The 23,288-nt window shown below is 35.1% G+C and overlaps 1 protein-coding gene across 1 annotated transcript in view; it reads right to left on the bottom strand.

Moving 5' to 3' along the window:
• Window positions 1–23,288, bottom strand: part of LOC128868613 (nuclear pore membrane glycoprotein 210) — a 145,836-nt gene that overhangs the window by 95,606 nt on the left and 26,942 nt on the right. Inside the window, exons 17-20 of the mRNA XM_054110904.1 lie at window positions 4,687–4,805; window positions 4,228–4,326; window positions 1,515–1,751; window positions 1,263–1,409 (exon numbers count right to left, since the gene is read on the bottom strand). Of these exons, the coding sequence (XP_053966879.1) occupies window positions 1,263–1,409; window positions 1,515–1,751; window positions 4,228–4,326; window positions 4,687–4,805 (602 nt within the window). The remainder of the gene's footprint in view (window positions 1–1,262; window positions 1,410–1,514; window positions 1,752–4,227; window positions 4,327–4,686; window positions 4,806–23,288) is intronic.

The raw sequence follows: 23,288 nt of genomic DNA, 5'->3' as shown, positions 1-23,288 counted from the left end.
ATTCGTCTTGTTTTATAGATTTCAAAAATATATAAATTGTTGGTATTGAGTCATTCTGACTCAACGAACGGGACAAAATTAATAAAATATTATATAAATAAATATTGCCTTCTTATTTTTGAAAAAATGTGTTAAACAATGGATTCCTGGAATTTTCGTTCAAAATTTTTGGAAAAAAATTGTGTTTTGTCATTTTGAATGGCAAAGCGCCTCAAATTTTTCCATTAATAGCTGAAACCAATTTAAGTAGTCCCTGAAAGTTTCTTATAGCGATTCCCAGATAGCATTGATAGCTTTCCAATTGAGATAAGACAGCGTCGGAATTAACCGTTTGTAGTCCATAATAATAGAAATGTATTCCTAGGTATTCCTATGAGAAAGGATTGGTTTTATTTTTTCCTATTATCGTTCACATTTTAGGGTTTGTGAAATGACTATGCCTTCGACATCAAAAACTGCTATGACGTATGGAAAGCTTTCAAATAATTATTTTGTTTATTGAGATAACTATTGAGAATCATCTTTGTTATTGTTTGAAAAAAAACACTAAAATACGCTTGTTTTCCATTTTTTTTTTAGTCGCATTTATTTCAAAGTACGTTCATTGGCTTTCAGAAGATCAAATTTTTATTCGGTCTCAAAATTGTTAAATATACTACCGAGAGTGTAAAATTGACTTCAGAAAATAAGCAATGAATGTATTGATACGATGATCGTTCAATAATTTAAATTTTCATTAAATTTGTTTATCATTTTTCAACATAATCTTCTTTTAGCCCTATAAACTTCCAACTTTTTAAGCCCTCTATAAAGTAAGGTTTCAAAAGGTCCTCAAGATATATACGACGACCTAATTTGAAATGAGCCGTTGTCTACTTAGCCATTTTTTCAAGCTTAGAGATAAAAAAAGTCATAAGTGGAAACTTCACAGGTGTGCTTAATCCAGAACTCGTTTTCTTACGCTCTTCTAAATAAGCAAAAGATTCTTATTGCAATCTGCATTAAAAATGATACCATGTCATCGATATAACTGAACTTTTGGCAGCTATCTAGTAAGCGCCACCTCTTGGGTTTTGTAAGGAATTATTGAGTGGTCCTCGTACTTTAAAATGCACTTCACGCATTCATAAATTGAAGTTGCATACAATGACATGTCAGATTTATAATGGATTCGTATATTTCAACTACCTCATTACATCTGTTTACTTCATACTAATAAATTATTAAGCAATTGGGTACCTATATCTACGTATTGCACTCACCTCCACCTTCTGTAGCACCTTGTCCAGCCCAGTGATTGTTAAATCTTGTTCTTTCAATTCAGTTGCTTGCAACGTTTGCGGTGTTACGCGCACGCCGGGAACAAATTTTAATGACATAACATCCGATAAACCATTTGGCAGTTGTGCCTGCAAATCAAGCAAAGAAAGAAAGATAGATCAGCTCGTAAATAAATAGCATGTAGCACATTGGCAGAGGAGTGAGAGCGATGAACAACTATGTAAAAACCGCACCTCCAAATCGAAGTGGACATCATTAGTCTTCACAATGCTAAGTACTTCATTGAAATTCGACGACAATTCAATCTGACACGCATAGCGTCCGGTGTCGGCCTCAAAAATGGGTGTTACCACATAATGTTCGAGCAGTTGTTGGCCCAAAGATTGCTTCGATGTTAGACGGCACGTGAATGGTTTCACTGTGGGTATGCGTTCAAGGGCACTTGAACATTTCGAAATATTTCTGGCAAACTAACGATGTGGCAAAACGACATAAAAATATAAAAAAGAAGATAAATAAATAAACGTGGGGAAATAAGAACGCGAGAATCAAGAAAAAGTTGTGATTGTTTTTTTTTTTTTATAAGAATTTAAATTGCACAAAAATGTTACAGCAAAAGTTACTTTCGTTACTTATCGAAAGTATACAAATGCGCTCATTGCGAATCAATGCGCTGAGTAGCTATGCTGTTAGACTGACAGGCAGGCAACCAAACTTGCAAAAATACTTATACATACATACAGGGTGTTAAAAAAAGTTAAAAAATGTTTAAGAAGGTAATAGTATGGACCGAAAGATGCAAAAAGGTATTAGTAAACAGTAACGGTTTTGGAGATACGGCAAGTTATTATTTTTTTAACTCCTTTACTTCTTAATATTTTTATTATACCTTTTTTAATTGGATATTCTTATCATAGTCGGCTGAGGTGTTGTGAAATTATTTGTTTGGAATTCGAAGCAAATTATCTGTTGTCAACTCTGTACAGAGACATTCTCATGGACCATCGAGAGTAATGGACACACCCACCTTCTCAATTAGAATTTTAAGAGTTTTTCCAAGTCTTTATCCACCATCTGTTGTTTTGTTAAACTTTCATTATCTAAACTTTCTGCCGAGCATCAGGGTTGATCTTTTGACAGCATTCCTTTGGATTAAAAACTTCAAATATGATTCCAATAAGACTCCAGTACTCCAGCTCAATTTTCGATTGCCGGTGGAGAGCACTTACGCCAAACTTTTCCACGTAGACGGGTAGGAAGGGTGGTAAGATTGCATGGTTTAAACCCTTTCGATTTCTCTTTTTTTTAGTTCTAGTTCAAATCAGATAGCATGTCAATCCTGGGATCGCGCTGTTTGTTAAGCACCAAAAATTCTGGAACTATTTGCCAACAATCCCAAGACTTCCGGGACAACCTCATCCACGGACTTTAGTGGCTCCAAAATTGCTTTAATTTTTAGCAATTTTTTTCTGGCGGAATCGCGCATTAACTTCACATACAAATTTTTAGCATTCGTTATATGAAAGAAATCGCACAACACCGCCAACAAAACGACATAAAAAATCAACGAGAATTTTGAGCCACATTAAACTGGCACAATGGTATGCCAAAACTTAATATGCTACAAAACTGTATACCCAGAATTTGTCTAAAGTTTCTTGCAAAAAACTTTAAATTCTGGTACAAATTTGTTGAATTTTTCTGTAAAAGGGTTTTGAATTATATCGTTTTTGTTGTAGTATGAGCTATATTAAAAAGCAAACAAAGAAAATAGTCGAAACTGATATTATTTTTGTAAAAAGTTGCATCAACTTACTCAATTTCTTATTTTTACAGAAATTAATATTTATTAAAGCTTACTTATTCCTCGTAAATTGCACGAGTTAAAAAAAATATATGAGCTTCTTTCTTTCAGTCACATCGAATTTTTTCGTTACGCCTTAAGTTACTTTATAAAATATGTACACGATAAAATATTATTAAATGCGTATAAATTTAAATATTGTATTTTGCTTTGCTACTAAAATAATAAATAAAATTAGTATACTCATTAAGAATTAGTAATAAACAGTATATTTAAATACAAAAATATATTTAAAATACGAGGGCGGGTCAATAAGTCCGTGACTTTTTATATTTCTGACCTCTTTACTGAAAAAGAAATACTGCTCCTGTCAACAGGCATCTGTCAGTTGACTCCTGTCAAAATTTGAAAGTGCTGCGTCAGTTAGTTTTTGTTTTACAGCTACCTTTATCACGGACTTATATGGTAGGAGAGCTTCTCAAACGATAGTAAGCAATTTTGTTTGAGTTAAGTTGTTGCACAATAGTGAATATCTAAATCGCGGGATTAATCCCGATAACACGGGATTATAATATAGGATCCCGAAAATCTCGGGACCGTAAATATCTAAAAACTTCACATATCTAATTTACACCAAACTTTTCCATGTAAGAGTATGAAAAAGAAAGGGGCCAACCAGTATTAAGGCCTGTAAGATCGTTTGATTTAAACCCTTTCGTTTTTTTTATTTGTTTTTTGAGTATATATCTGAAAAAAGTGGTCTATGTTATAACCCTGCACATAGTCTGGAAAAGCGTCAGCTATGAACTAAAATGTGACTACGAACTAAAAACTGCCTAGAAGGCCTGGGTTTTACAAAGAGTTCGAATGCTAGCAAATGGAAGGATACTTTTGAACATTTTTCGTAACTAGGTTTTTTGTTTTTGGCTTCTTTGTTTTGACTGTTTATATATAATAAGTAAACGAGATTGGAAGTAAATGTTACAGAAAAGAATAACTTGCCATACTTGGTCCAAGCTATTACCTCCTTAAATATTTTAAATCCTTATTTAAAACCCTGTATATAGTTAAGGTAAATACTTACAATACTTAAATATGTATGTATATATATACTTTTGTAGGGTGGTGGGAGCTATACTCACCAAGTTGGTAAACTTATCCACTTGTAAATGATTGCGCACAACCAAATGTCCTCGATACATTGAACCGCTAAATATATCGAAAGATTTCAATAATTGAATCTGTAAAGTATACAAACAAATGAAAAAGTTAACGTAAAAGTTGCAAAAGTGGCACAATCCTGCGCACGCAGACACACACACATTTATAGACATCAAACTTGTACACATACATATACAAATACAAAATTTCCAGTGAACGAAATATTTTAACTAAACATTTCATTGGCGGAGTGGACGGGCAGGCGCACAGGCGATTGGTCGATTGATCGGTAAAGTATGGCATAAACCAACTCAAATATAAATTTGCAAAGTGCATATTTTCTGCGCACTTTTTCAGATTTTTCTCTACTTTTTGTTATTTTTGATTTTTTATTTTTCCAAACTAGTAGATTTCTTTGAACTTTTCAAAGTGCTACTTACCACATCCGTATCACGAACTTCGACATCGTATTTTATGGCACTGCCACTTGCTTTATCGCCGTTGGTAACTACGATTTTTTCGCCCAATTTCAAGCGATTGCCCAGTACACGCGCAACTCCTAGAATGAGGATAAGAGCGAAAGAGTGTGTGTAAGTATGAGAAAAATAAGAATGACGAAATATGGTAAAAAATTAAAGTTTGATTGCTATTATACTTCTTTGTTTGCTGTCTGTTTTAGTTGGTATTAAAGATTAAAAAGATTGATGTAAGCAACTAAGGAAACAATGTGCAGCGACTGTAAAACAGTATTGATTTATTTTTAAATTGAATCCAAATTAGTTTTTAGTCGTTTAAATTGACGTAGATAAATAAATGTATATTAGGTATTGTAAGTCTGTGGCTACGATGTTCTTATATTTATTTAGAAAGGGTTTCCTAAGACAGTACCCATTTTCATTCATGATTTACAGTGAAAGCTTGGTGAAATTATATTCAGAGGAAGCGAAGTTATTGTGTCTAAAGTGTCAGTATGTTTGTGTCGTCGGTACAAAAATAAGTTTTGAACAAAGAGCTAATATCAAATTTTATTTTACAATCAGTAAAATATTTACCGAAACATATGAATTGATGAACAAAGTTTATGGCGATGATTGTCTATCTCGTGTCAGAGCTAATAAGTGGTTTACACGTTTCAGAGATGGTTATGAGGACATAAATGACAATGAACATACGGGCCGCCCAAAATCAGTAATCACCGAAAACTCCATCGAAATTGTTCGTAAATTTATCAGAAATTAACCGAAATCATCGTTGAAAGTCATGGAAACGAAGTTGAATATCTCGAAGACATCGATTTATCGCATTTCAACTGATCATTTGGGCATACGAAAGGTCTGTGCACGTTTCATTCCGCACAAGTTAACTGAGGACCAAAAATTGCTCGGAATTCAACATTCGAAAGACCTCATTGAAGAAAGAAAGATGAGAATTTCCTCTACAACATTGTAACTGGTGATGAAACGTGGTGTTTCCAATATGAACCAAAACTAAGCGTGAAAATGTCGAATGGAAGGCCCCAAACAAGCCACCACCCAAAAAATCGTGTTTTGAGAAGTCAAAAATCAAGTCGATGCTCATTTGTTTTTACCATTCCAAGGGAATTGTCCACAAGGAGTTCGAGTCAATGGACCAAACCGTCAATGCAATATCTTGGCGTTTTGAAGCATTTGTTGCATACCGCGAAGTCGGAAGCTGGCACTTATTGCACGATAATGCACCATCTCATCGATCCACTATTGTGACTAAAGTTTTGACTAGAAATCGCATTTTAACCATCAATCACTCACCATATTCGTCTGATAAGGCCCCCTGTAACTTCTACCTATTCAGAGAATTGGATTTGGTCATGAAAGGAAAACGTTTTGCGTCCATAGAAGCCATCCGGAAGGCTTGTACCGACATCCTGAAGGACATTCCGATCAATGACCGGAAACATTCTTTCGAATAGCTTTTAGATCGCGCAAAACAATGTGTCGGGGCCAGAGGGGACTATTTCGAATAAGTAAATTCGAAATTATCAGAACAAAGCTCCTGTCGTTTCTATTTTAGCTCAGCCCTGTTTATTTTGAACTTCACCTTGTATTTCTGCCATGAAAAATCTTCTCGTAAAAATTTATCGAATTAAAAAAATATTACGACTGATGTATTGAGTGTAAACGAATTTTTAGAACAATTTTAAAAGCTGATTTTGACAGAATTTTCAATACTAGAACTATTACTACATTCTGAGCAAATTATAGGTTACTTTTTTAACATCCAGACGGCACTGATGTAGAAATATTTCTAAAAATCCTATTTATTGACCAATTCGGCTTCTATTTACAATATGTATAAACAAGGTGAATGCAAATGCTTTTACAGAAAAATTGGCCCAAACCCTAGCCCCAGGAAACGGATTAAGATATTTTGAAAAATCGTATTTCCAATCCATTTCGTTCCAAATTTAGTAGACATATTACTGAGTGATTCTTGCTGATGACAAGCATCGGGGTGAGACCATAGCGTTACGGACGCTATATCACGCCCTACCTTTAAAAATTTTATTATGTCAATAGGAGAAAACCCCCCTTCCTCAAAGCGGCTTGCGAGCATCTCACGTAGAAAACGAACGCATCGGTATTGCAAAAGGGAGTCAAAAATCGGTTGAAAAGACAGTGTCGCATAGTGGAAAAATTCCATATTTGGATGCACCTTGAAGGACTGGAGAAACATTCATAACTAAAATCATATGGGTACAATTACGAAGTAAAGGAATAAAAGCCACTCAAGTACTGTCTGCGGCCCAACAGATTCCGATATCAGCGAAAACCAAACATATAACACCTAAAAGAATAGTGATAAAACCGGTATTATATGAGAGGCTCGACATAGTATTTTTGTTGAGGCGCTTACATTATCAATCGTACCACGAGGAACTAAACCGAATGAAATATATGATGCTTCTAGTTCTAGCGAAAATATAATCAGTTCGCTTGCAAGAACGTGGCAGGTAGTAAACTTGACCACAAAAAGCACGAAACTGTGTCTGGCTATGTAAAAAAGCACGGTTTTATGGGGGCAGATAATTTGATCGTAACGATCGGAACAGTGATATTTATTACTTTCTACTCAGGCGTAAGAAATTTCATCGAATTACTCATTTGTAGTAAAAAAATTAAGGTGGATTTATTTAACATTAAAAAGTCATTTCACATATTAATTAGATCCGCTATTTTGAATTTTAAATCTAATTTGAGGGGAGTAAGAATTTTCAAACGATTTCAATCAAAAACACCTTAGTAAGACCTCCCGTGTGAACCGAACCATTTAAAAAATGTTAAATAAAAAAAAAATATTTACCACTTAACTCTCGTTTATGTGTCTATTTCGCCTCTATTACTATTCACCAAACTTAAAATACAAGATTCATGATTTTGAGTGAAAATTCCTATTCTTTTCTGATGAAGCTCATTTTCACATCGGTGGCTACGTCAATAAGCAAAATTGTCGGATTTGGCGCTCAGAAAATGCACACGTTACTGTAGAAAAGCAAATGCATCCACAACGAGTCACTGTTTGGAGCGGTTTTTGGTCTGGCAGCATCATCGGAGCATTTTTTTCGAAAATGGGCGAGGAGCCGCGGTTACAGTAAATGGCGAGCGTTACCGTGACATGCTCAACGAGTTGTTTCCAAAAATTGAATAGGATGACATGGACGACATTTGGTTTCAACAGGACGGTGCAACTTGTCACACTGCCAAAGTTACAATCGAACTTTTGGCTACCGTTTTTGAAAACCGAATAATCAGCCGAAATTCCGATATTAATTGGCCACCTCGGAGCTGTGATTTAAGCCCGTTGGACTATTTTTTGTGGGGAGCCGTTCAGGACAAATGCTATGCGAACCATCCAGAGACGATTGATGCTTTAAAACACGAAATCGAAGTTGCCATTCATGAAATTGGAGCTCAAACAATCGAAAATGTGCTTAAAATTTGGGTTGATCGAATGGCCTCCTGTAAAGCCAGTCGTGGCAGTCATTTGAACGATATTATTTTTTATTCATAAATGACAATCTTCAATCTTCGAAATAAAAAAAAAAGTTTGAAAAAATATTGATTAGTTTTTTTTTTTATAGCCGATTCAAAAAGCAAATTTTACATTTCGCACCCTATAGCTTAAAAGACTGCATATCACTGTTTGTCAACGGCATCAAAATGGTAAGATTTTTGGAGGTAGTTTTAAATCAGTCCAGCTCAAGTTAATTTTAATATTTTTCCCAAAAATTTTGGCTGAAGTCTTAAAAACTAATAAATTGTATAATTCCAATAGAAAAACAACCCACAATTTTTGTACTGGGAGTGTTGCACGATAATGTTTATATATGCATAAATACATAACCTACAAAAGATCTAATGAATCTGACAGAATGTGACTTGCGTTGCAAAGGCAAAAAAAAAAGTTTTAAGTAAAAAACAAGGCGAATCTATTAAAGGTGGTATCGGTAAATCAGCTGATTTGTTTTTTTTTTCGTCTATGCGTCCATGCAACTGTTTAGCACAATAAAACAAGGGGAAATCTATAAAAAACGTTGTTGTTGGTTGCTGTTGTAAAAATTAAATTTGCTACTCTACTCCAACATCTCAATTTGCCTTGCATCCTGAAGCTAGCTACCCTACCTATTGCCAAAAAATAGTGACCTTGAACTTTTGCAATCAGCATTTTTTTGGCAAGCCAGTCATCAGCCACAATTGGCTACTTCAACAGTGGTTGAAACTAAGAGACGACTTTAAGAAAGAAAAATATATTTGAAGCAGACGGAATTCAAGCACCGCACATCATTGTGTGAATTCTCAATTTGCTTGAGAATAATGGCAATGGCCGTAGTGAGTTGGAAAATCGACTCCAAAGCCGTTCTTGCATATTGAATTGCCATGTGCGGTGTGTTGGTTCAATTTCAAATCTTCGCGAAAAGTCTATATTGTATTCTGTAATGTGTTTGAGGTGAAAAAATATATAATGAAAATTTCAATCATTTGAATGTCTTTAAAAAGTAATCACACACCAGTGTTGTTGTTGTTATTATGACCGAACTCTTATAAGCATTCGATTGCACATTTTCGATAGCCTTTTTACATAACTTCTTTTAGTGAAGGAAAAATTGCAGACAAATCGCTACGGTTTTGCATAAGTTATTACATTTTTTGATTTAGCTTCTTTCCTTCCTTTGTATGCATTAGAGTGTCCGTTCGCAAACATTTTGTTAACCTTTTAACGCTCTAACTGCAAATTTGGTACTTCTTCGCTCGAAAGTGTCTACTTGGTGCATCGGTGCCATTAACTTTTTTTATTTCTATTTCTATTTTTTTTTGTTTATGCTTGTTTTGTGTATACATGAAATTATTGGAGCAAATTTAATTCAATGAAATATTTATACTTTGCCAGTAGTTTATCTCATTGCCATAGCTGTTGGCTATTTTTGTTCACTATCTACTCGGTAACAGCTCTTCGGTCGCCAGTTATCACAGCTTTGCCGCAAAAACCCCTTGCAAAATCCTTGTGCATTTGTGCGGAATCCACTTTGTGTGTTTAGTGATACTTTCGCTGACTTTATTGTATTTAGTTAGGTTGGCGGTGCTTTGTGGCTATCGTACGCTCTAATGGCTGCTGTACCGTTTCCGTTGTTGCAGACTTCGGACTTGGGGCAGCTAATGAAGTTAGCGTATTGAGGAGTTTACCTGCCGCCTTCCCTACTCCCTGCATAGCTACATACAATCTCACAATAAATTGTAATAAAATAGACAACAGACGATAGCTAGGCTAGCTTAATTGAAAGTAGTGTCCTTACGTATTGCATATACATACATAGGTTTGCATTTGAGTGCAAGTGCAACTACAAAGTCACAGTTAATTTGCTCGAAGGTAAAAACGACTGTTTGTGAGAAGTTTTGCACACACTGTACCTATACGAACTACCAGTTACCACTACTATTATGTGGACCTACATACAGTCACTCACATTCAAAGTCGGGCAGATGCATACGAAAACTTCTAGACATAATATCTATGTTTTGATGAAAGAAAACACGTTCTACCTTTTTCTGTTTTTTCACAAAAATTGTTTTATTTAAAAACAATAACAAAAATATATTCCAAGTTGCTTTATAAAATGTTAATGTATAAAAAACTGAAAAAGGCCACTTCTCTGTCTCACATTTAAAGTCGGGCAAACCATGTTTTGCAAATATGCATACCGTTATTTCTAAATTTTCTATACTTGTATTAAAAGTTATTGTTCATTGTTGCCTTGTCAATCATTGGGTGAGTTTATAAAAGTATTTTGCAAAATGCCGCGTAACGGTAAACAGTCTACATTGGAGGAACGCAAAATAGTAATTCAACTGCACTTAGACGGAAAATCTGAGCGAGCAATATCGAAATTGATAAAAAAAAGCAAGTCAACAGTGCACGATATTATTGCTAGATACAATGAAAATGGTTTCATTGCAAATAAGCATCGTGGAACCCGTCCAAAGAAGCTTTCCTCCAAAGATGAGAGCATGGTGCTAAGGGAAGTGAAGAAAAATCCATTCATTTCTGCTCCAAAATTAACTGCGATGGTTAAAGAAGCTTCTGGGGTGGAGGTAAATCCCGAAACAATAAGAAGACTTCTTCGAAAAAATGATTTTCACGGCCGAGTTGCGCGGAAGAAGCCCCTAATAAGCAAGAAAAACCAAAATGACCGGCTTGTTTTTGCTCGCCAATATATGGCTAAGGATTTCGATTTTTGGAGCACTGTAAGTGGGGGAAAAAATAACAATTTCATGATTTTAATATTCATTCTTTAGGTATTATTTACTGACGAAAGTAAATTTAATTTATTTGGATGTGATGGAAGGGGTAAAGTGTGGCGCAAACCGAACAAGGAGCTGGAAGGCAAGAACTTAAGAAAAACGGTTAAACACGGTGGTGGATCTGTAATGGTTTGGGGATGCATGGCGGCGTCAGGAGTTGGAAAATTGCATTTCATTGATGGAATAATGAATAAACACGTTTATTTAAAAATTTTGAAACAAAATTTGAAAGAAAGCGTGAGAAAACTAGGCATCGAAAGTAGTTTTCAATTCTACCAGGACAACGATCCCAAACATTCCGCATATGACGTCAAGAGCTGGTTGTTATATAACTGTCCAAAGGTAATAAAAACCCCTGCACAAAGTCCTGACCTCAATGCCATTGAGCATTTGTGGGATGAATTAGGTCGCCGGATGCAGGAAAGGCAGTGTACATCAATTCAACTCTTGAAAATTGCTCTGCAGGAAGAATGGAATAAAATAAGCCCTGATGTTTGCAAAAAGTTAGTGGAATCGATGCCAAGCCGGCTACAAGCTGTTGAAAAGCAAAAAGGTGGAGCGACGAAGTATTAATTTTGCGTTGTGTACAAATTTTTTCGATTTTTTATGTCGTGCCCGACTTTAAATGTGAGACTGAAAAGTGACCTTATTTAAGTTAAGCCTTCGTGTATATTTTATAAGAGACTTTGGAATATATTTTTTTTTGTTGCTTTTAAATAAAACACTTTTTGTGAAAAAACAGAAAAAGGTAGAAAGTGTTTTCTTTCATCAAAACATAGATATTATGACTAGAAGTTTTCGTATGCATCTGCCCGACTTTGAATGTGAGTGACTGTATATGCAAAATATGTACTTTAACGTGCATCATTCTCCATTTTTTCTGAAATTTCCTAATTATAAAATGTATGTGACAAACCATCCTGATGGAAGAGCCCATGGAGGGACAGCTGTAATTATTAAATCAAGCATAACTCACATAGAACAACTCCAATATTCGACGCCTCATCTTCAATCCACGACAGTGCAAATATATGACAAAAATGGACCAGTATCTATTTCTTCCACTTACTGTCCACCTAGATATATAATAAACTCGGATGAATATGACAAATACATAAGAACGCTTAACAATAGATTTATTGCAGCTGGAGATCTCAATGCAAAACACATTAACTGGGGCTCAAGACTCACCAACAAAAGGGCCGTATTCTAATTAACGCAATTAACAAAAACAATTGCAGATTCATAAGTACCGGAGAACCTACCTATTGGCCAACTGACGTAAAAAAAATTCCACACTTGATCGATTTCTGCATAACCAAAAACATAAGCCATAACCAATTGACAATTCAGTCATGCTATGAACTTTCTTCTGACCACTCGCCGATATTACTTGAATATGTAAGTTATATAAAATCTATAGATACATCTTTTCGCATATTTAATGACAGAACCAACTGGGAAAAATTCCGCCACCATATTGACGATCAACTTATACCAAATGTGATATTAAAAACGCAACTTGACATTGAACGTGCCCTTATCCATTTCAATGACGTAGTACTAGAAGCAGGGATCAGATCGGCACCAAAGCAAGAAAATAGAACAAATTCAGCAGCAACTGGCATTTCTATGAAGAAGCAAATTATTGAAAAACGAAAGTTAAAAAAAAGATGGCAAAAAACTAGATCACCTGACGACAAGAGAAAACTAAACTTAGCCACAAAAATTCTTAAGGATACTTTAAACAAAAGAAATAACACAGAAATCGAAAACTATTTGAAGAACCTGACTCCCAACAAAGATACAAACTACTCTCTTTGGAAATGTGCCAAAACATTAAAAACCCAAATAAAACATCAACCACCACTAAAGAAAGATGACAACTCATGGGCCGTTACAAAAGAGGAAAAAGCGAAAACTTTAGCAAAATACTTTGAAGAGGTTCTATCAAATGACGAAGAAAAGAAAATTGACAACCAAAACAACTACCATTATGACTTTACAAAAATAAAAAGGACGAATACACACGAAATAATAGCTTGCATCAAAAAAGGACTAAAACATAAAAAAGCACCCGGATATGACTTGATAACAGGAAAAGCATTAGTGGAGCTACCAACCAAGGCATATATTTTTTGCGAAACGTTTTCAATGCCATGTTTCGCTTGCAATATTTTCCGAAACTCTGGAAAGTGGCAGAGATTATTGCACTGCCAAAACCGGGTAAAGATCCAACTACCGTATCATCTTATAGACCAATAAGCTTACTACCGACAATATCTAAAATTGCTGAAAAATTACTGCATGATCGACTAACCCAATTTCTGGAGAAAAAACGTATAATACCGGATCATCAATTTGGATTTAGAAAAAAACATTCGACTATCCAACAGATCCACAGAATTACAAATGAAATCCAAACAGACTTTGAAAACAATCGTTATTGTGCGGCAGTATTCTTACACGTAGCTAAAGCGTTTGACAAAGTTTTGTGCCACACTTTGTGGCTTACTCCACAAAATAAAAATAATGATTCCTTTTGACTACTATCTTATCATAAAAAGCTACCTAACTAACCGAAGTTTCTATATTAAATATGACAATCAATGTTCAGATATTCATCAAATAACTGCTGGAGTTCCGCAAGGATGCGTTCTTGGACCTCTACTATATGTTTTATTCACCGCAGACATACCACCTCCTGACGAAACTAATTCATCAATTGCTACGTTCGCAGACGATACAATACTACTGGCATCGGATAAAAGCTTAACTATCGCTACTGAAAAACTGCAGCGATACACAAACGCAGTTAAGGGGTTATACGCAGTTATGAAGCAAATAAAAGACGGGATGTCAAGGATTTATCCTGAAGAAACTTCAGAATATTTTAATTTGAAAATTGTTGGCGGTTATAAAAGCATCCTTCAAGAACGTAACAAAATTTTTTATTTATGAAAATGTTGATTATAGAGCGCGCTGCAAGCGATTTCTGGAACCTCCTTTAAAAAAAGACGATTTACGGTGTACATCGTAACTCAGGATTGGATTATCTGAAATCGAACAACCAAACAAATTTTGTTAATATATTAGATTATCTAGTAATTAATCGTTCGGCTAATCAAAATAGTGAATTTTCACAAAATGGCAGCTTTTAAAAGAAATGATTTCGATTTTAACGTTAAAATTTGGCCGTAAATTGATTATAAAATGGAAAATAAGTATCAGATTTACAAAAGGAACGATTAATTACTAGAAAATGTATCTTTAAAGATTGAGTTAAAACGGTTGACCGATCAAACAAGCCGTTTTCGAGATATCGTGTACACCGACTTGAAAAATGCCGTTTTGAAAAAAACACGTTTAAAGTTTCAATACCGGTTGAACGTGCCTTAAAACGTGCCGAGGCATCTCTACATATTTAGGTATAACTCCGAAAGTATTGCTTAGATCTACTTCAAATTTCGTGCGTATACTTTTGAATATATGTACATTACAAAAATGCAATAAAAAAATCGATTTTTTTTAAAGTCATAACTGCGTATAACCCCTTAAGGAATGGTTCGATAATTGGTGCCTAAAAATAAATGAAGACAAAACCGTACAGGTTACATTTACTACCAAAACAAAATTTACTGCAGTTCCAATAAAAATAAATGGCAAAGCAATTACAATTAAACCAACTTCTAAATACCTTGGAATACATTTGGACTCGAAACTAAATTGGAATCACCACATAAAGCAAAAGGTCAAACAAATAAAAGAAAAACTTCGACAACTTCATTGGTTAGTCGGCACAAAATCCAGACTTACTATACAGAACAAGCTATTATTGTACAAAATAAAGCCATGATTAAACCAATCTGGCTATATGGACTACAGGTGTGGGGAACGGCTAAAAAGTCTCACCTAGTAAAAATTTAACGACAGCAATCGAAGATTCTTCGAATTTTGACCATGTCTGACAGGTACACGAAAAATGATGACATCCACAGGACTTTTAATATAGCAACAGTAGACGAAGAGACCAAAAAAATAGCAAGAAGCCACTTTGAAAAAATATAGGAACACAATAATGCAGAAATCAACAAACTTCTGGAAAAGGAAAAAAACACTGAAAGACGCTTAAAGAGAACTCGACCAAGCGACTTAATGAATGCTAAAAAATAATAAGCAAAGGGGTTAAATTGCTGTTAAATTGTTGTAAAATTGTAATTATGTAGAGTAAAACTTGTATTGAATATTACTTAATTGTATATAGTATTATTTCGTTTATTTTAATTTTTATCGCTTTGGCACTGGTCATTAAGCGATGTATGTAAATCCTGGCCAAATTGTTAAACAACGTACTTAATGTCAATGGACAGATGTATACAATAAAGGGGACAAAAAAAAAAAAAAAATTCTCCATACAAAAACATCGGTACTATTTTTCCAATGTCGGCGGAAGCCAAAATTTTTTGGAAAAATATTAAGATTCACGTCAACTATCCCGAATTTTTTATTAATAAAATTCCTTAAAAAAATTCTTTGTTCAAAAACAAACTTCAGATAATAAAAGAGTTTCAGCCTCAAAGGTCTGCAAAAAATGTACAAAAATTGTATACACGGAGTTAGCCTCATTATTGCTCAAGACTATTTTTGACTTTTTTTGGAAGATAGGTTTAAGAAAAACTTAAATAATTCAGAAAAAACTTGTCTGATTTAGACTTGTTCGTTATTATTAGAAAGATATTTATTAGACGTTTCACTGTTTTGATTTAGGGAGTACTTCCTAATCGATCTAGCTTATATAAATCTTAAAACGAAATCTTTTGGCGAAAGGCTTAAAATATAATAAAAATTGTATATCCGATTAAAAACAGTACTGATTTTGTTTTTTCTTTTTTGTATGAAGCGTGTTGCATCCCAATGAATAAAGTATATTTATATACAATTTCGAATGTGTTATCCACTGCGCAGATTGGGATAAAAGCTTTTTAAACTGGGGAAGTATCCCCTAGTGAATGCCCTAAAAGCTTTTTTATTTCAAATAATTCATGTAATTTGACAAATTAAAATATTTAAAATAGAATTTTGGGTTAGCGATATTGACGGCATCTCGTGTATTTTATTTTGTAGAGCAATAAATAAATCTTTGAGATATCTCATTCTCCTACTCATCTCAATTCTTTCGGTAATTTATAATACCAAAGTTGAGTCAGAAATTTATAAAATTCTCAAGTCGCCATCTAAGATCATACTCCAATTGATCTCAAACCATTGACAGGGTCTTTCAAATTCGAATTTCGTATTTTTATTCACATTAAACACAAACATATGTATATTGCATGGATATTAATTATCTGTTTATAGCGATACGTAGAAAAGGATCTACCATATGCGTATTTTCCAAATAGCCAGACTAATTGGAGAAGAAAAACAAAAATAAAATATCGGGTCTGTTTGTGGAATCGGGAGGCAGAGCCATGCTAACAAGCATGCAAGTTGGGCGTTCTTTCTATTTTTCTCCTTGATGAAATCTTAGCGGGAGCTAGTCACCTCATACGACAGCTGAGTACATCCCGTATGTAAAGTATGTGCGACTTGATTATCCATTTTCCCTCGTTACCGGTCGGTCTATAAAATTCCATTATAGCCTAAAATTACCACAAGATACATGGAGTAAACGGCATTTGTGAACATGCAACTTCCCGAAACCATTATTTTACCTTTTGTTCTTTTTCAGATAAAAAATGGAGGACTACAAGTTAACTCAAGAAAGGAAGAGATATGCAGTTTCGTCCCTGTAAGTGCAAATCACACCAATTTGGAAATCTCTAATTTTCTTAAGTGTACCCGTTTATTCGTTCATAAGGTTCGCCTTGAATTGGAAGCATCAGGCGACGATGCAGAATATATTGCAAATTGCAAAACACAAAAAACACTAACACTATCGACCATTGACGAGGGCCCTTCAAGGTCAATGAAGGACCTTGCGAGGCAGCTTACTGTCTGAGGGCTTTATTCGTCAAGTTGTCCATGAAGATCTCTAAAAGACAGTTTATGTCAGAGCAACCACGAGAACAGCGAGTTATCCGATCAAAACGCATTCTAAAAAACAAACCAAATATCCTAAAGCGCCAACGATGTTGTGGGGTTTTTTTTTTTTGGGGAAAAAAATTTTTGACCAAGACCAAAAGACCAACCGCAAAAATGACAAATGGCTATGTTCCCATCCTACAGAGGTTCCTGCTGTCATACACATGAAGTTTCAAACCACTATTATGGTTTTTGGTGTTGTGAACAACAAAAGACATATCATGCCACCCAAATTCTTTACTCAAGGGTTTCGAGTGAATTATGCAGCATACATATATCGAGGTTCGAGAGACAGTAGTCATACCCTGGATTGATAGTGTATGCGGTGACAGCCCATACATCTTTCAGCAAGACTCTGCTCTTTTACACAAAGCGATGGCAACACGAGATTGGATGGCTTCCATGACCACATAACACCGAACTTACGAACACCCAACTCCACAGACTTAAGTCCCCTGAATTACTTCATATGGGCCATAGTTGAGCGTCAAATCTATAAGCAGCCTCACAACCCCATTTCTTCTGCGAAGGTTGCAATTACACATGCAATCGTTTCTGGACCTGGATAGAGGAGATTATTGCAGCTAAACGAAATTTTATTGAATGATTTTATAAATAGAAAAATAAAAAATTCTAAAGTTTCATTCAAAATAAAATCTAATTAGTTTTACTCTCAAGGTGTCCTCAAATACCGTACGCACCCTGACCTCAGTTTTGGCTGAATATGCCATCCGAAAAGTTCTCATATAAAATTTATTTTTAAAAGGCGGTAAATATTGAACTGTCCATGAATTTTGTGTAGCTTCAGAGTTCATTTAAAATTTATTTATATCTGCTCTCTTATACCGACATACCATATGCACATACATATATTCGTATAAAAGGCGACCCAAATCCTTATACATATACATATATACGAGTATATAAAGTATGTAAGTGTGTATGCGCGTGATCTGTGCATGAGTTGGGCAGTGGACATTATTGATGGCCATGGAAAGCTGCGTATTAATCATTGAACTATATAAAATGATAGATATAGTTGGAAAAAGGGATAGTACGTAAGGCGTTCTGGTTGCTTTATTTCCATATTCATTCTTTTTTCGTTTTTCGAAATCAATTCAAGCCGAAACGGTGTTCAGTATGTTGTTGTCCCGCACAATTGCCTTTCCCTCTTTGGCAAGATGTAATCTCTGATTCCTGATTATCTTTATTATGAAAACTTGCACATGCGACATATGCACATGCATACATACTCGTACAGACATAAACTGAGCATGGGTATGTGTACTATATACAATATGTATGTAGGTATGTGTGTTTAGTGCGAGCGATGTATATTTAAGTGCCAGGACCTGTCATCCCTTGCCTGAATATCATAATAATTTCATCTTCGACGAAGTGCTGCTGCTGCTGCTTCAACGTGATAATACGAAAGCATATGCTCGCAAGCTTCACAAGTAAAAACTCAATTTATGATTTTGTATACAAGTCAATATCGATACTTTATCGTAATGCATAAACATATTTCAAGGCGCTTGAATAAGAAATGCGCACACAAACAGGGAAACATTTAAGTAAAGCAAGAAAGAAAATACCATATTTTCAGCTGACAAAAGGCCAGCTTTCTTTGAATGTGTGTACTTTGGCCACTCAACCGTGTGAATTGCAAATTTGAAACCGGTCTACCCGAACGCGCAGAACGAAAGGAGTGTGAAAATCAAACATGAACAGCTTATTTATATGAATAATGTATTATGCTATCGAATTTTTTAGCAACTTTATTTGACTTAGCGGGAATTGCCAGTGTTGTTATAAAAAAATTATATACAACCGGGTGTAATACTACAGGTATTTTGATATTGTCTGTAGGGTATTTCCAAAAATTATATTTTCTTTGCAAAACACATTTTTTCTCAGCAACAGCGTTAACAAAGACGCCTAGAGATCAAAACCCCTATTTTTCGAATAGTCATTGCATTAGAAAAGGATGCAAATTTGGACTCGAGACTTCATTAACCATTTAAGTTTTCGAAAATACTGATGGAAACGCAATTTTTTTAACGATGAGCATTGCAACCCCAACATGGGCATCGACGCACAAAAAAAGCAATTAAATAATTGCTAAACAAATCAAAAAATTTAGTAATCGTGTACCCCGCCATGAAGTTGTCATTGGACCCCGTTAAATTTTTATGTGGATTGCTCCAAAACATTGTTGCTAAGTAGGCAATTCGAAAACGATACAGGATATCGAAAACAAATTCACTGAGGTATTAGCGATATAGAGCCAGGCACCGAATCAGAATGAAATAATTTTTGCATAAGTACCAGAGATGTTTGCTCGTTCTTATTTGGATATACAGGGTCCGCCATATAACTTTACGAAATCAAAAATGCGATAAAAAAGAAACTACTCAATATTTTTCCAAACTGTTTTTTTTTATTTTGAAGTACAATCCTTCCGGTTAATGATGAAACACAACTTCATTCATATGGCTCTTGGCTTGGACTTTGTACGGCGTCATACCAAGGTCTTTACGCAAAATTCGTCTCAATGATGTCTCCGAACTGTCCAATTGTTGAGAACGACGGTGAACTGATGTTCCTGGTGATTCACGAACACTCTCGGCCACAGCAGCAATATTTTCGGGTGTACGCACGGTTTTTGGTCGGTCACGCGTTGGTTTGTCAATAAGCAACCCAGTTTCTCTTACTTTTTTCGCAAAGTAACGCACATACGCTTCATTCGGTGCTTTTCTTCTTCCCATTGCCGTACGTAATTTTCGTACACATTCTGCAACATTGCCATGATTTTCAAAGTAATGTCGCAATATTGCGTTCTTTGAGCGTATACACAACCATTTTCGTTCAGCGGAAGAATAAAACTAATTTTCTGTCAAATCAGATGACAGCTAAGTGTTGCCATTCTTCAAATAATACCTAGTTCAAATCCGTAACGATAGATGGCGGGCCCTATACATACATACAGTCTGTCTAATGGAAGCATGACCGGCTTAAACTTCAAACTTAAAGTTCCGTTGTAAAAAAATTAAATGCTGCCAAATTGGCATATCCTTTTCGCAATACGCGTTGTGCAATTTGTCAGTTTTGTGAGAAATTTAGAAAGCGGGAATTGTTTTACAAAATGAGTCCCGCGTATTAGAAACGAACTGACAGTTTCTATGTACACACCCTAAAGGTCCAAACATGTCAGGTGCATCTGCAGTAAAATACTTGAAGAGGTCTAAGACGTTCATAAATAGGTGCAACAGTATAAAAATAAATAAATAATTGGCGCGCACACTTCTGTTAGGTGCTTGGCCGAGCTCCTCCTCCTATTTGTGGTGCGCGTGTTGATGTTGTTCCACAAATGGAGGGACCTACAGTTTCAAGCCGACTCCGAACGGCAGATATTTTTATGAGGAGCTTTTTCATGGCAGAAATACACTCGGAGGTTTGCCATTGCCTGCCGAGGGGCGACCGCTATTAGAAAAATGTTTTTATTAATTTTGCTTTCACCGAGATTCGACGAGATTCGACGTCTCTCTGCGAATTCCGAATGGTAATCACGCACCAACCCATTCGGCTACGGCGGCCGCCGGTGCAACAGTATACAGTAGTTAAAAACATTGACGAGGTCCAACAACAATACCTCTCCAAAGCAAGATCATAACATCATCGATTTGTTTGTGACAAGCTTTTTCGTTGCGTGAAGCTGGAGCAGTATTAAGGAAAAGTGGTGTTAATGTATTCAAAGACACGATTCGAGGGCGCTTGCATCCAGAATACCCCAAATTCTGGAACACATTGAAAAAACCGAATAGTTGCATACGTGGGTCCTCGTCTACTGATGAAATCGACAACTTCTGCGAACTGTTATGGATACAGCTAAGATTCATGTTAGGGACTGCTTCCTCGAAAAAAAATTGGGAGGTTTACTTGTGTTTACTTCCAATTTGAATACAGTTTTGATAAATAAAATCTACCAAAAAGAATTATTACCGCCAGGATTTATTTTTATTGTGCGTTCTAACCCCCAGTGAAGAATACTGCGAAGCAGAGCCTCTGCAATTTACTTAGTACATAGAATCACAAAGCAAAACTAAATTCAGATTCATACTTCCATATATTCGGCATACTTGGTTATGGCCATGACCACTTATGGTCTACATACTGCTGATAACCTCCCAACTTAAAATCGGTCTTACTCAAACTAACCTACAATATTTTACTTGAAAGCTCCTGTTGAAGCCCCCTATATGTATATTGTATATACTCGTATGAATACTGCTTTCTTTTCACAAAGTAAGCATCATCCACGCATTTAAACAGGTGTTTGCCCAAGACAAACAAATGTGAAAAATAATAAAGTAAATATCCTGGCATCTTTCTCTGCCCAAACTTTTCGGATACGTACGATTATTAGATACATTTTTCAATTCACAGTCCATTAGCCACTATGCGTCGGGTATACAAAACTCTTTTACAAGTATTATAATACCATATAATACGAGTCTTTTTTTTCGCATACGAATACATACTTGAATTCAATTGAATTTAAAAGTGCAAAATACGCAATGCTTATAACATTCAAATTTGGAAATATTCCCGGTATGGACAAATATTTGCATAACTCGCTAATTGACTATTGAAATTAGGCACAAAAGTTTAGCCACTATTTTATGGCCAGCCAATTCGCAATAGGACATTAAAATGCAGAAATTTATTTTAATTACTACAGCAGCTACTTCCTGTGAATGCATATGTACGAAAATATACCAATGAATGATTGTGTGCGAGCGCTTAGTGCTCTTCAATATCTAGTTCATGTTCAGCCTCATTGCCCCCAGCAAATACAACACTACCTTTCACTAAGCCTTTTGTGTGTGTATGTCCATGTATGTACCACTTCCCTTTCATACAAATATTATGGGCATACATACATATGTACATATGTGCACTGGAGCTACTTTAAATTAGCATTTTGTGGATTGCAATTTAATTTAATGATATGGTAAATAAAACGAGCACAAATTCCACTACAAAGGTGTTAATTAGCCCTTTTACATATGTATGTGTATGAGTGAGGGATGTGTGGCGAAACCCAAATGTTTTGTTTGGCAGGGTAGTAATTGTTAGACATTGGAAGCTTGCTATTTTTATCCTAACAGCTTAAATTTCGGCAAATAGAAATGTTAACTAATAAATAAACAAAAAATAAAAAAATAATAATTAAAACACACGGGCAATGGTTTACAGGTGTATACAATACAAATACAGTAGGTTCTGTTTTTATGCGGCTTTTTTTTATGCGGTTTTGAAATAGTGCGGTTTTTTTTTTAATTACAAAATGCATGTCGACCTATCGGGAATTGTACATATAAACAAGATTCTAAACCAGCTAAGCAAAAACTCATCACAGATTACATCAGAAATGCTAACCCTACAAGTATGGAACCGCCTGAATCACCATCTAGATCAGACGTGTACATTTCCTCAAGTGACGAAAGTGATTTTACGCCAAATCCTAAACGAACGCGCAACATGTGGGTATTGTCTGATTCTATTTCTGACTTAAATTTATTTTTCGATTCTGACGTTTCTTAAGGGGTTATACGCAGTTATGACTTTCAAAAAAATCGATTTTTTTTTATTGCATTTTTGTAATGTACATATATTCAAAAGGATACGCACGAAATTTGAAGTAGGTCTAAGCAATACTTTCGGAGCTATACCTAAATATTGAGAGATGCCTCGGCACGTTTTAAGGGAGGTATTGAAACTTTAAACGTGTTTTTTTCAAAACGGCATTTTTCAAGTCGGTGTATACGATATCTCGAAAACGGCTTGTTTGATCGGTCAACCGTTTTAACTCAATCTTTAAAGATACATTTTCTAGTAATTAATCGTTCCTTTTGTAAATCTGATACTTATTTTCCCATTTATAATCAATTTACGGCCAAATTTTAACGTAAAAATCGAAATCATTTCTTTTAAAAGCTGCCATTTTGTGAAAATTCACTATTTTGATTAGCCGAACGATTAATTACTAGATAATCTAATATATTAACAAAATTTGTTTGGTTTTTTGATTTCAGATAATCCAATCCTGAGCTACGATGTAC

The sequence above is a fragment of the Anastrepha ludens genome, chromosome 6 (genome assembly GCF_028408465.1).
Source record: "Anastrepha ludens isolate Willacy chromosome 6, idAnaLude1.1, whole genome shotgun sequence".
Taxonomy (NCBI): Eukaryota; Metazoa; Arthropoda; class Insecta; order Diptera; family Tephritidae; genus Anastrepha; species Anastrepha ludens.
This window is presented reverse-complemented; position numbering and strand designations above follow the sequence as displayed.